The sequence below is a fragment of the Podarcis melisellensis genome, assembly GCF_964234715.1.
Source record: "Podarcis melisellensis genome assembly, chromosome: 5".
Classification (NCBI taxonomy): domain Eukaryota; kingdom Metazoa; phylum Chordata; class Lepidosauria; order Squamata; family Lacertidae; genus Podarcis; species Podarcis melisellensis.
The window spans coordinates 75,102,910-75,116,509 of NC_138537.1; the positions used below are offsets into that span (position 1 = coordinate 75,102,910).

At 43.8% G+C, this 13,600-nt stretch overlaps 1 protein-coding gene and 1 long non-coding RNA gene across 4 annotated transcripts in view; one reads left to right on the forward strand and one right to left on the reverse strand.

Moving 5' to 3' along the window:
- Nucleotides 1-7,093, reverse strand: part of LOC309371175 (uncharacterized protein) — a 112,583-nt gene extending 105,490 nt beyond the window's left edge. For all 3 annotated transcript variants that reach the window (XR_014168840.1, XR_014168841.1, XM_081913862.1), the window contains exon 1: nucleotides 6,594-7,093. Coding sequence is in view for 1 of the 3 variants with exons in the window: in XM_081913862.1 (XP_081769988.1) it covers nucleotides 6,594-6,679 (86 nt within the window). In the remaining 2 variants the exon portion in view is untranslated. The remainder of the gene's footprint in view (nucleotides 1-6,593) is intronic.
- LOC309371235 lies at nucleotides 3,623-13,227 on the forward strand. The gene is made up of 3 exons (XR_014168950.1): nucleotides 3,623-4,348; nucleotides 7,093-7,276; nucleotides 13,013-13,227. It is a non-coding gene; the product is annotated as an uncharacterized lncRNA (long non-coding RNA).
- The last annotated feature ends 373 nt before the right edge of the window (nucleotides 13,228-13,600 follow it).

The window sequence follows — 13,600 nt, forward strand, 5'->3', positions numbered from 1 at the left end:
TGGGATATCTAGAGATTTCCAATTCTTTGCTGCGTATAATTTAGCTGCTGCTACAGACAAGCTTTTGATAGTTTCTAGTGGCACAAGAAAGGAAATATTTTCCAGCTTTGATTTTGCATTTGAGGATCCTTGCATAAAACAACAGCATGATGGATTCTGTTATCCCAGTGTTTTGATTGTGATGCGTGTCTTTGTTTATTTGTTTATTTGTTACCATTCATGTCATCTGTCATGAAAAATCCCAAGGTGGTTTACATGCGAAAAGCATCATCCTAGAAAGAATTCAGGCTGATTTATGATTCCAACATGAACATTCGGCTGTCATCTTCTAGGATAGCTATTAACTAATTGGTTTTTCAAAATGGTAAACAAAACTGGGAAGCTGGACGTGATCCAGCAAGAACAACTCTGATTCTTTTTCATTCCTACACTTCAACATCCTCTTAGGTCAGAGACTGGGACCATGAAATCCTCTGGATTTTGTATGACTACAATTCCCACCATCCCTGAGCACTAGGAGAGCCAGCGTGGTATAGTGGTTAAGAGTGGTGCACTCATAATCTGGTGAACCGGGTTCACTTCCCCGCTTCTCCACATGCAGCTGCTGGGTGACCTTGGGCTAGTCACAACTCTCTGAAGTCTCTCAGCCTCACTCACCTCACAGAGTGTTTGTTGTGGGGGAGAAAGGGAAAGGAGATTGTTAGCCGCTTTGAGACTCCTTAGGGTAGTCATAAAGTGGGATATCAAATCCAAAACTCCTCCTCTCCCCCCCCCACTAGCTGTGCCAGATGGGAGAGCTGGAATCTCAAAGCATATGCAGTCCACAACTTCACCATCCCTACCATAGATGATGCCCAACCTATGTATTCTTAGTTGTGTTCACCACAGTCTTTTGCTCAGGTGAGAGGTTTGCAGAATCAAAATCCTCATGTCACATTTTTTTTTGCTAAGAACTCTTTGCTTCTACCTGCTTACTAATACTTAACAGCAACTCTGCAATGTTAGGCCAGATGGAGTGGGGGGAAAGAGAGTGGGGGGAAGATAGTGGTATATCTAGGGTGAGAATTCAGAACTGAAATCAAAGGCTGGGAAGTGAAGTCACCAGAGGTGAACCCTCTGACAAAAGCCCACCGTCCTGCTCCTCCACCATTGCATTAACTTTTTAAGATTTGGGGTGAAGAGTTGAAATCTAAAGAATTGCAAGTCTGGTCCATATATAATGTCTAAAAAGCCTTCCCAAAGCTTGTCCAGGAAGGCAATGATTTAGTGATGGGGATAGTGATTTAGCAAGGCCAAGAGACCTTTGGTCTGAAAAAGGCCCCCAAGCCCTGACCTAGATGTTGCTGAGCCAGACCTACAGCTTCTGTTTTGTAGGGGTCAGCTTTGCACTGAGCATAACAACTAGTTTAGTCCTGTGCTGATTTGCAATCGCATACATAAAGAGAGAGGAAATGTAGGCTTTCATTGCGGATTATAGTTATTTAACAAATTATGCACACACAGAAGATAACAATCAAAAACGAGTAACAGGAGAAGCAGCACATTGCAAAAACTAGAAGACAAGAAAGCAAGAGGAGGGATTTCATTTCCGACCTAAAGTCACGATTTGCAAATCTGCATACGTGGGAGATAGGCAGAACATTAATATTATCAGTACAAACCCAACGAGAACTTTCATGCAAAAATAATTGTTTCTGCCCCACTCTCACCTATCCAGTTTGCCCTGTTTGGTTTATAATCATAGTGCAGTTGTTCATGAGGTCAATAAGGAATAATTTATATAACAGGAAAAAATGGATAGAATTCCTCTTCCCTCCCTCCCTCCCTGTACTGAGCTGAACATAGACTATGAGAGAACTGACAAAGTCCACCGGGAAATATTTTCCCTTATACAAGATTCAGCAACAACCCATAACATCTGGAAGCTTAAAGACATCAAACAAGACATTAAAATCAAAGTAACACACCATGTTTGAACTCTCTCTGCTTCTGAAATTCTATATGCTCAGAAACCTATCAAAAGGAGAGACAGAAGCCTCATTCCCAGCAAGGTTGTAAACATGTGCCTGGGTTGTATTACCTTAGACTGCATGCATGAGGTCCTGTGACTGAGGTCCACACTGAAAACAAACAAACAAAAAATCATATACACAGAAGCAGAGCATGCCAGGGAGCAAGGTGGCTACAACTCCACAAGATCTACACCTCGCTTCCTCATCCTGGTGCCCTCCAGATGCCCTGTGCTGCAGCTCCCATAATCTCTGACTCTGTGCTAGCTGGGGCTGCTGGACATTGCAGCTGAAAACATTTGAAGGTCACCAAGCTAGGGAAGGGTGGTCCGGAGAGAGTTCCTTTAGCAGCGGTCACACAAATATGTCCTTCAAAGAGGCCAGGAGAGCTCAATCTCTCAACGAGGCAGTAATCTTGTCTGTCACACCCAACTGATCAGCCCCTCACAACTCAATGTTAGAAGCAAGGCTCAAATAAATAAGTAGTAGGCTGAATATCTACATCCAGGTGGTTTGGGATCTACTGAGGGATATCTGGATGATTAGTAGTAGATCAGATCCTGATGTTGATCTTTCTTTTCCCCCTTGTTTCTGAGGTAGGTCTTCCCTCACCCCTCCTTTGCTGGCAGAGAGAGGGCACCATTTTGTGGTCCACCTCAGGTGTCAAAATGTACTGGTATTTAGCTGGCCCTGCAACCATACATAGGATCGTGCTTCATGTCTCCAAAAAGTCAGGTATGTTGCGGCACCATGCTAATTACAGCCTCAGCTACCCATTATTTCAACTTTTACCAGTTCTGGCCCCAAGGCAAGAGTGACAGCGAGCTTAGCCAATTAAGACACCAGCTTTGGGGTTGCAAAACTAACAAGAACATGACTAACATAGAGGAGAATCATTCTCTCACATCCCACCCCCTCACTGCTCTCATTGCCCTGCAAGCCTGAAGATGGCATCTCATTGGCTGTCTTCACTGCAACTCTCACCATAGGGTCTCACCACTGGGGCTGAGCAGGGCCTGCAGGGCTGCATGGGGTGCTGACACCCTGACCCCAGTTCACTCTTAGCAGCATTTCCAAGCCCCCCACGACTTTCCCCACAAGGCATGTCCATGTTCCCTTGTCCAGCCATGGAGGTAAGAATACACTTGAGCCTGTAATGGCTCAGCAAAACCACTAGGGAGAGAGGAACCACCCAGAGGAATTTCACCAGCCTTATTGAAACGCTACTGATAATGGAAATGGTTTACAAATATTTACAAACAAATTGTAAAAAGGACATTGGCAGGATTATTGTAATAACCTGAGGTTTTATAAGAGAATATATTTAAAGTAGATGAATAAAAGAATAAGTTAAGTTAATTTGAATATGAAGGAAATGTAAAAAATAAATTGAAGGAACTGCAGAAAGAGGAGGAAGGAAGTCAAGTTTTGAAATGTTAGAATGATTGTAAAACTAGTGAAATGTATGCAACTGAAAATCATAAACAAAATAATAATAATAATAATAATAATAATAATAATAATAATAATAATAATTATGATGATGATGATGATGATGAAATGCTACTGATAATTCCTCAGATCTTATACCTCAGAAAGAACCTTCCAGTTCACTGGCATTGTCCCTTGATATGAATTGTGTGACGACTCAGTTATAGGCAGCCCATTTTCAGAGAAGGGGACTGTGGCGTTTGTACGGAGCCCCTGGTCGTCTCACGGACTATTGACCCATACACCACTAATCCGCTGCCACCAACCAGGTCCTCCCCGGTAAATCACTTAGTCTCAGTCAGGTTCTTAAGTTAAAGAAGAGTGTAGTTTATTGCAAATACAAATAAACTTTAACTGCATTCAAAACGTTGTTACTCTTTACCTTTTTAGTCTTATTTTATCCTATCTCTAACTCTTCTACCTCCCCTACACAAGAACCCACTGCACTAACTGTCTCTCTATTTCCAACTGTCTGCCAACTGCTTTCACAACTGCCTTTCCCAACCAACCAACCAACCAACCAACCAACTAAAACCAACAAACTACCCACTAACTAGCTAACTCAGAAGAAGAAGAAGAGTTTGGATTTGATATCCCGCCTTTCATTCCCTTTAAGGAGTCTCAAAGCGGCTAACATTCTCCTTTCCCTTCCTCCCCCACAACAAACACTCTGTGAGGTGAGTGGGGCTGAGAGACTTCAGAGAAGTGTGACTGGCCCAAGGTCACCCAGCAGCTGCATGTGGAGGAGCGGAGACGCGAACCCGGTTCCCCAGATTACGAGACTACCACTCTTAACCACCACACCACACTGGCTCTCTCAAACTTGGGCTAAGCCCTTTTATAAACAGGTAGGCTCCACCTCTGGCTTTTCTATTGGTCTTCGTATTAACCCTTTCTCTCCCCCTGTACAGACATTTTCGAAAGAACGGGCAAACACCATAGGGACGAAGAACTTGCCTCCACCACAACGGTATTCAAAAATCCTGTCCTTTACTGTATCCTAAAGGAGTGAATGACTGTCATACATTAATGTACACAAAAGTTATGGGGTGCACAAGATCAGAGAGAGAGAAGCAGCTCTAGAGGGATTTTATATTATTTGTTTAGAGCTTGCTGGCGAAAGCTAGAGGGCTTCCACGGCTAATGTTGCTTTGAAAGTGACATTACTTTGCATCCAGGGCTTCTTTGCATATTGCCTTCTCTCCATCTGCAAGCATAATATTACAGAACACCCACAAGTCCTTGGTAGAAAGGAAGCTGACTATTTAAAGCTGCCCAGGGACTTCCACTGCTCAAGGGAGTGTGAAACAGTACATTTCACTCTCCGACCACAATACCCTTTGGCAAACAATGCAAACGGTTTCTAGGGCTTGATGAGAAATGCCCAACATCTTCCATGCATTGCAATCCGAACAGCACAGTGTGATTTTCACAGGGACTGTATAAAGGCTAAGTACAAGCATGCCTAACATTTTCCACATGGCCAACAGGCTACAGAAAAGGAAACTTGGAATATCTAGTATTTTTCTGCACGCTGTCCTGTGTGGCAGATATAAAGGCTGACTTATGTATTTTGACTCCTTCAAAAATATGTAGCATAATTCCAAGCACATATAATCATAGAATTGTTGAGTTGCAAGGCACCCTAAGGATCATCTTGCCAACACCCTGCAATTCAGGATCTGCACCTGTCCTATATGGGGATCAAACCTGCCACCTTGGTGTTATCAGCACCATGCTCTAAGTGAAGGCCTCATAACTCCTGACCCCATGCTCTCCACAATCACATTGCCCAACCCCCCTCTTTCGTCCCTGTCTGCCATAGGTCTCATACACCTCTCTCACCACACAGTTGTCCTAATTCTCAACTCCACTCTAATGGCAAGTCCTACAATGACCCCCTCATGTTGCTTTCATCTCCCTGCTCTTTGTCTTCTCTCTCGCATGCCTCTAGGGGCAGACTTTGGTCTTTCAAATCTCAGTGGCACCCTGTGCAAGGCCAAAATTTGGTGCCCCCAACTTGTCATCTTCTGTTCTGCTCAAGTCACTATATCATTGCTTTGATGAAGTCCTGTGACACTCCCTAGGCTTGATGCCCAGTGCAGTGGAACTTCCGTGATGACGCCCTGGGCCCCGCAGTTGCCTTAGATAATAAACACATGGACACAAATATATTAGGTCAATGGGATAAAATAGGCCACAACTTTATTGGTTACAGATGTGAGTGGTTTGGCTTAGGCATTGGGTGAAACCAGACTATATCCTGACTCCTGCCCATCTGCAGGGAGTCTCACTAAGGGTAGGGGAGCCCTATGAAGGTCGACGGTTCGAATCCCTGCAACGGGGTGAGCTCCCGTTGCTCGGTCCCTGTTCCTGCCAACCTAGCAGTTTGAAAGCACATCAAAGTACAAGTAGTTAAATAGGCACCGCTCCGGTGGGAAGGTAAACGGCATTTCCGTGCGCTGCTCTGGTTTACCAGAAGTGGCTTAGTCATGCTGGCCACATGACCTGGAAGTTGTACGTCGGCTTCCTCGGCCTCTAAAGCGAGATGAGCGCTGCAACCCCAGTCGGGCACGACTGGACCTAATGGTCAGGGGCCCTTTCTTTACCTTAGGCAAAAACCAAATGGCTGGTGCCTATTTACCAAGTGGAAAAATTCCCAACAATATGGCGGCCGACATTAGTCCTTAGCAAGGCCAAAATCATAGGAACACATAAAAAGAGGGAGGGTGGGCTGGGAGATCCGGCGAGGAGGTGAAAGGAGGGTGTCCTCCAGCCACGCCACTGTTTAAACAGCAAGTGGCCACGCCCCCGGCTGCACCAATTAGTCAGCCAGGGATGTGACGCAGCCCGGAATTCCTATGACGTGGCTGGCATACCTCTGCCCTCTATCCGAGTCACTGGGAGGTCCCAGATGCCCCGCCGCAACACCGCCCACTGGGGAAGGTGAGTGGGCCTGTCACAATGCCCTGAATCTGTCTCTGATGCCTTCATAGTCTTTGTTTAGATGTGCTGGAAATGAAGTGAAACAACACATGTATGGTGGGGATGGATAGAATTGAGTGTGCTAGCTCTGCCCGCTATTCTCCTTACCCTGGGTGGTTATCTGCAGCAGGGAGCCTGCTTCTTCTCATGGAGGCTCCCTTCTCACTGTAGAACCCTAGACATGTGGTTGCCATAACAGTCAAGAGAAGAGTGATATTTATGAAAATCTGCCCGGTTACAGTCCTCCTCAGGGTTGCGCAGTACAGTTTGGGTTTCTTGTCTCTTTGGATGATGAAATTGTATTAGGGGAAGCAAGAGTTGTGTTGTCTTTCCCCAGCTTTCAAGTGCCAAGCTCACTATGAATACTTAATAAGTAATCAGTGCAAGTAAAGTGAGCAAGCTGGAGATCCGGGGATAACTTGCTTTTTACTTATTGCATGTGGCTTTGGCAGGCTTAGAGGTTATATTAAACTGCCCCAGTTTTTGCTGGAGAGGATTTCTAATAATAAAAAAGTCAACGCTTTTTAATAAGTTATAAACGCAAGAAGCAATGTTCCTTGAGAGGGGTGTAAGGAGCTTATCCATCTCTCTCCTTTGGTTTGCACAGTTTGCTGAGATGATGCCTTCGCTGGGGAAATGGAAGTTGGCAAGTGGACAGCATCCCATCTGATGATTGGTGGAGGACTGAGTCAAAAACAAAGGCAAGAGATGGGTGATGGACTGGCTTAGAGAAATCGTGAGGGCATGAGAGGAAGGCCCCTTTCACTCGGATCAATCTTCTACCTGTAGGGGTAAAGAAATCTCTAAGCTTTGGTTTTTCATTTTTGCAACCTTAAATTTGGTTCTCCACATTTCTACATCAGTTGGGGGGGGGGAGGGAGGAATTACATCTGCATGAAAATCCATCATCCTCATATTCATGTTTGTATGTGATTTTGCCTAATATGCACATCTTGCAAAGGACTTTCCCTAATATAATGCATGTCAATGTTTGTTTGTTTTAACCGATATATACATTTTTATGCACCTTAAGCCTAGAATGTGCCTTTTTTTCTTTTACATATTGCTTGGCTGGAGAATTGTATTACGAAATTTGAAGAAATGTGCATTTCGATGGATAGCTGTCCTTTGTGTACGTATTGTTTCAGAAAGTGCTATTTAGGTATATTTGACTTTAAATGTGACTGATCCTAACTCCTCCATATCTACCCGGAGGTCCTCCAGTGGATTTTGTTAAGGATGAATTTAATTCAGTGCCTGCCCTTTCCATCCTTCCATGAAGAAACCACCCAAGCAAATTATGTTTGCCAATTGGTTTCATACCTTCTGCCAAAAAGCACTTCAGCAGTCATTCAGGGATCTATGCCAGGTGCTTTTTCTTAGCTTTGCTTGTCCACCTTAGTGAATTCATCCATAGCAAATGAACAGCAATTGATGGAAAGATCAATTGGAGTAGGAGGGATACTCTTGTTAGAGTAATTCTCTAATGTCACATTGTGCAGTCCTTCAGAATATTGCCTCCATTGTAGAAATGATTCATTCGCATTCAGTACTGGGCCAGCATCTCTTCCACTCACCTTTGCTTCTTCCTGTTTGTTTGTTTTTTAATGCTTGATTCTTTTTATCTTTCACTTTATTCAGCCAATTTCTTTAAATCACTTTTATAACAGCATACAAGCGTGTAAAAAGGAGACGGCAACATAAAATGAATTAAAACATAAACATGAAATCTCACTGACTCAGAAATTCCCACAAAATTATACGGAAGGTGTGAGGGATTTATGCCATTTGGTTATACAACGACCCCAGCAAGGGGAGAATTTATGGCACTACGGATCTTGTAAAAGTTCTGGGCTCAAATTTCCTCTCTGGGAGAAATGAAATCAAGAGGACCTTGGAAGAGGCAGGGGGTGGATTGAATTGTGTGAGGGCAAACTGCTTCAACAATACCTTTTCCTCATCCCATGTTTCATCACCCAAAATGCTTCCTCAGCCATTCTGTAATGGAGCACAGTAACTACATCAGCTTTGCCCTTCACACTTTTGTTCCTGTTGCTCTGTACAAGTTGGAAAATGATGGTGTGATGTGGGGAGTCTTTCAGGGTTCTGAAATGTGAGGGAGGTCTCCTCGAGTATAGAAGACTCCCCACTTCACACAAGTCCACTCACCCTCTCTGGTGCGTGCGATTGCGGGCTGGTATTACCTCATGCGCCGTGATCTGACATGGAAGGCCCAGGGACTGTTTCCCAAGTAGCAAAGAAAGCCTTTGGGCTGAGCTTGCTTTCTGGATAATTGGCTAATCAGCGAATCGTGAACAAGCATGGGCCACCAGGTGTGTGTGTGCTTAGCCCGCCCCTCCAGTATATTACATATACTGTATATATTGTTGCAGAGGGGAGTGACTAAAAATCAATCCTCCTGTCAGGGAACTACCTCCTCACTCACCCAGTGTAAGATATTCCACCTTCTCCTTCTTTAGCAGAGTTTGTCTTCTCATGCAGTGAAGTAAGCAGCTTGCGTATATCTTTGAAACAAAGCTTTAATAGTAGAAAAATGTAACATGGTTACATACTGACAGAGAGAAATGAAACATCTTGAGGCAGGTGACAGTTAGCCTCTTAACTGACAAGCTGAAGGGAGGGGCCAATTCTAGAGTACAGCATAAAAGCCCCGCCCACTAGAGGTCAGGTATTCTATCAATCAAATTAGGCATCAGTGCTTTGCCTACACATATTAAATATGCATAGGCATGTGACTTGCTCTGCAGCCATTTTTTTTGTTGGATCTCCCACACTCCCACCCTTTATATATTGCATTTGTTGTCAATAGAGTTGCAGCTTGATTTCACCCAAATATTGGTTGTCAAGTCTCTTTTTCTTGGTATTGGGGTGGATCGAAGAGTAGGGGAGGATGCCTGGCCACGCAATTGCCCTCCAACTGTGGAAGGTGACTGGGGCAGGGGCAGTGCTAGCACTGGTCTCTGCCGTCCCAAATCTGTCCACTTTGTCTTCTTGTTCTCCATCTCAATTTGGAAATGAAAATGATGAAATCCCTCAGCATTGCAGCTCAAAGTTCTCCTAATGTACACATTTTTGTATGCTATTTCCCCTAGTATGCATGTTTTTGCAAATTAATGTTCATTAATAGAATGCATTTTTGCATGATATTTTCACTAAGATGTGCATTTCAATGCACTCTTTCCCCTAATATAAGCATTTCTGAACACAGGATGTGGTTGGAGAAGTGCGCTGCAAATTTGGAGATGTGCGAATTGTGTCTTTCAGTTTGTGTATTGTCTTGTAAAGTTTGAATTAAACAGATTCACCTTTAAATGAGAACTGAACTGAATTTCTCCACCTATCCCTACTGCTACTCTCCCTTGAATGCTAATGTACACAGAAAAACCAGGAGAAAGTTCATGTTTCCAGGATTCTGTCAACTCTTCTGGACCTCTTCCCAAGTTCCTTTTGACCCTGAGACATGTTCACCATCATCTCATTTTCATACATAGTAGGGGCATTCACATGTTAAATTCAATGAGAATACAATCTGTAAACTATCTAGTGGAGATGTGCACTCCCAGAGTTATTGAAATGTAACATTCAGTGAGTGAAAACTCTGTGGATGGATCTTCTGGGCTGAATTGGGGGTGCCTATATTCATTTGAAGTGGGTTTTATTTTACTTTTTAAATCCCTGTCTTCTGAGCCATTCCTCACACACCCTTGATCATTAGCACTTCCTTTTTCTTCCCTTGGCTTCTTGCTCTATCATTTAACCACCTGAAAACAACCTACCTGTCAAATAACAATGTGTTTTAAAAAAGAAGACACCTTAGCATGTGTTGGTTGGCTTGCATTATTAAATTTTGCATATGGCAAACAGATGTGAAATCTACCCAGGAAGGCTATTTTTCCCCTTGCAATTAACATCCAACGACTATTTAGCACAAAATATATGTTTGAATACCACAAAATCTCATACAGGTAAACGTTTTATCTGTCAGACAGAGGGAAAGACAGAGAAACCACTCGGGGCTGACTGTTGCAAGGCATGAAATGCAGGGGAAGATCGATTTTGCTCAATAGGAAATACTGAAACTGTACTGTATATTTCAAAACTGTAACCAGGGAGCAGTGGCTCCAAGCCTCCAAACAATGGCAGTTTTTGCAAAGATTTTGAGCTTTGTGATTTAGTGATGAATACGTCAAAGAACAGCTCTTTCAACTTTACTGTGAAACTTCCTCCATGAAGTTCACGCAAATAAATGCATGGATGGCTTCAGAAAGGAGACAAGTCTACAGCAGCCTCAACTGATACCCACAGGTGTCCTACAAAGGCAGCAGCAGGAGCAGTGGCAAGAGGGAAGATTAACATAAGGTTACCAGATGTCCCTGTTTCCCCGGGTACAGTCCCCGGATTTACAAATCAGCCCCCATACAAAATCCATTGAAGTTGAAAAGTGTCCCCTGATTCATTGAAAAAAATCTGGTAACCTTAGATTAACACCTCTCTCTCTCTCTCTCTCTCTCTCTCTCTCTCTCTCTCTCTCTCTCTCTCTCACACACACACACACACACACACACCCCACAGTATCCCTTAGCTGCCCCACTACGGTGTTTAATTGCATTTTATTCTTGTATTTTAATAATAAGTTGCAAGCTACCTTAGAGATCATTTGATTGAGAGATGTAATTATTTAAAATAAATAAGCATTCCTAGCCATATGGCTGCCACCTTTCACTTGGCCGATCATCGGCAATTCAGAAACTTTTTGCATCAGTAAGAAAAGAATGAAAACTTCCGGCAGCCATGTATCAAGATAATCTTGTAACTTTAAAAAACCAACCATTTAAATATACAGTTAGAAAACAAGTCACTGGGGCCAACACAACAATTTCTGAGTAAGCAGACAAAATAATGTCACACGTTATATTTCTTCAGTCCACTGTTTTAATACTGTACTAGCTATTCTTTGCTGCTGCCTAATCCTTAAGAAGGGACGCAGGTGGCGCTGTGGGTTAAAGCCTCAGCGCCTAGGACTTGCCGATCGAAAGGTCGGCGGTTCGAATCCCTGCGGCGGGGTGCGCTCCCGCTGCTCGGTCCCAGCGCCTGCCAACCTAGCAGTTCGAAAGCACCTCCGGGTGCAAGTAGATAAATAGGGACCGCTTACCAGCGGGAAGGTAAACGGCGTTTCCGTGTGCGGCTCTGGCTCGCCAGAGCAGCGATGTCACGCTGGCCACGTGACCCGGAAGTGTCTCCGGACAGCGCTGGCCCCTGGCCTCTTAAGTGAGATGGGCGCACAACCCCAGAGTCTGTCAAGACTGGCCCGTACGGGCAGGGGTACCTTTACCTTTACTTTTTAATCCTTAAGAGGATCAATAAAAATGCCAAATCAGGGGTCCAGAGGAGCTGGAGCATAGATTCAGAAAGAGGAATACTAGAGGAATACACAGGCCAACAGGCTGAGGATATTTCGAGTGTAACTGGGCAGCCCTCTCAAAATCAGAATCTGGTTACAGCCTGCCCACCAGGTCAGGAGGAAACCAATGAGCTGACTGAGTAGAAAGCTCTCTCTCTCTCTCTCTCTCTCTCTGTGTGTGTGTGTGTGTAGAGAGAGAGTCATGTTGTGACTGTGGAGAATGATGCCACAACTTCACAATTGGAACTACCCCAGATCTCCTCACAGCCTCTGTCCACACAAAAAACAAAAACAAAAAAATGTGTTGTAGTAATGCCTTTACTTACATCACATCCATTGTCATTTAAACAGTTTTCTCATATCCTTCTTTGGTGGGGCTTCACACTGATAACACTGCTTCCTGATGTGTTAGTCTATTGCAGCAAACATAAAAAACCCTTAAATGTGATTAAATGCAAAGGTGTGTGTTAAGAGTATAATATTTTTTGTGTGTTTTTAAGGAACAGGTTTCCTCGCCAACTCCCTCCCCACAATGTTTTAAGGAGAGCACACACATTAGTTGCTTTTAGCAGTAGTAATGACCTGCAATTCATGTTAAAATAACAAAGGTTTTCATCATAAATAACCCATCAATCCCTTGGCAACCGCCCCATGAATTTTTCATGAGCTTGTCCCTTCCATTTTCACTGTTGACTCTAATCTATTTATTCTACAATATCGTTAGCATTTTCTGCCTTTGTTTCTCCCCACCCTCCACTGCATCAATGAACATTTTTATGTTCCCAGGTGACACTTAAGTTTCTTTGCCCCACTCCCTCAGCACTGCCACAGCGGCGCACCTTTTACCTAGTTAACAAGCACAGCACTCTAAAAATTAAACTTGGCAACACTTCTTGGGGTCCAACAGCTTTCTAAATCACTGCAGACACCTGCCGCAGGGAAAATATTAGAGACTGTTCTCCCTATAATAAAACAGCTTCACAGTGCCACATCATTTAAGGGAACTACTCACCCATTTTCACCCCTCGTACAATTGTGCCAAGAAAACACAGCTTCCTCTGCTAATGGTTCAATAGTGATGCCACATTCGTTTGCTTGATTCCAGCCTGTTGGACCAGCTGTGGGGAAATATTGCTGCAGCAAGGAGGCGGCGACACCTTGGGCAATGGCTGTACTTCAGAAAAGTCAAATCGAATGCCAGAGATGAGAGCTAGAAGGCGAACATCAACCTTGCTAGTTGCTATGCACACGCTTTAAAGCATAAAGTGAAATTGATATGCAACAAAACCTCCAATGAAAAGAATTCCCATTAACTCTAAATCGTGTGTGTGTGTGTGTATGAACTCCAGAGGCCCAATATTTCCACCCTAATGGATGACTTTACACAGCTAAAGGGCTCGATTTGAATCAGGGCTCAGAAATGTATTACCCAGAGAAGTTCATTTGAACCACACTGTTCTTCTTGACAGATGTTACTAAAGTGAGTGGCATGGGATTCAGATATGCAAATGTAGCCCCCATGTCATTCCAGTAATATATGAATCACCCCATAGCCTCCTTGTGGACTGGCCTCTGTGGGGTGGGTGGTTCATGCTACAAGCCATTTGATATATCCCATCTTGCCATGATGACCACATTTTCTGCAGCCACAGCAGTGATGCTCTAAATGTTCCCACGGGAAACATATAAAGTC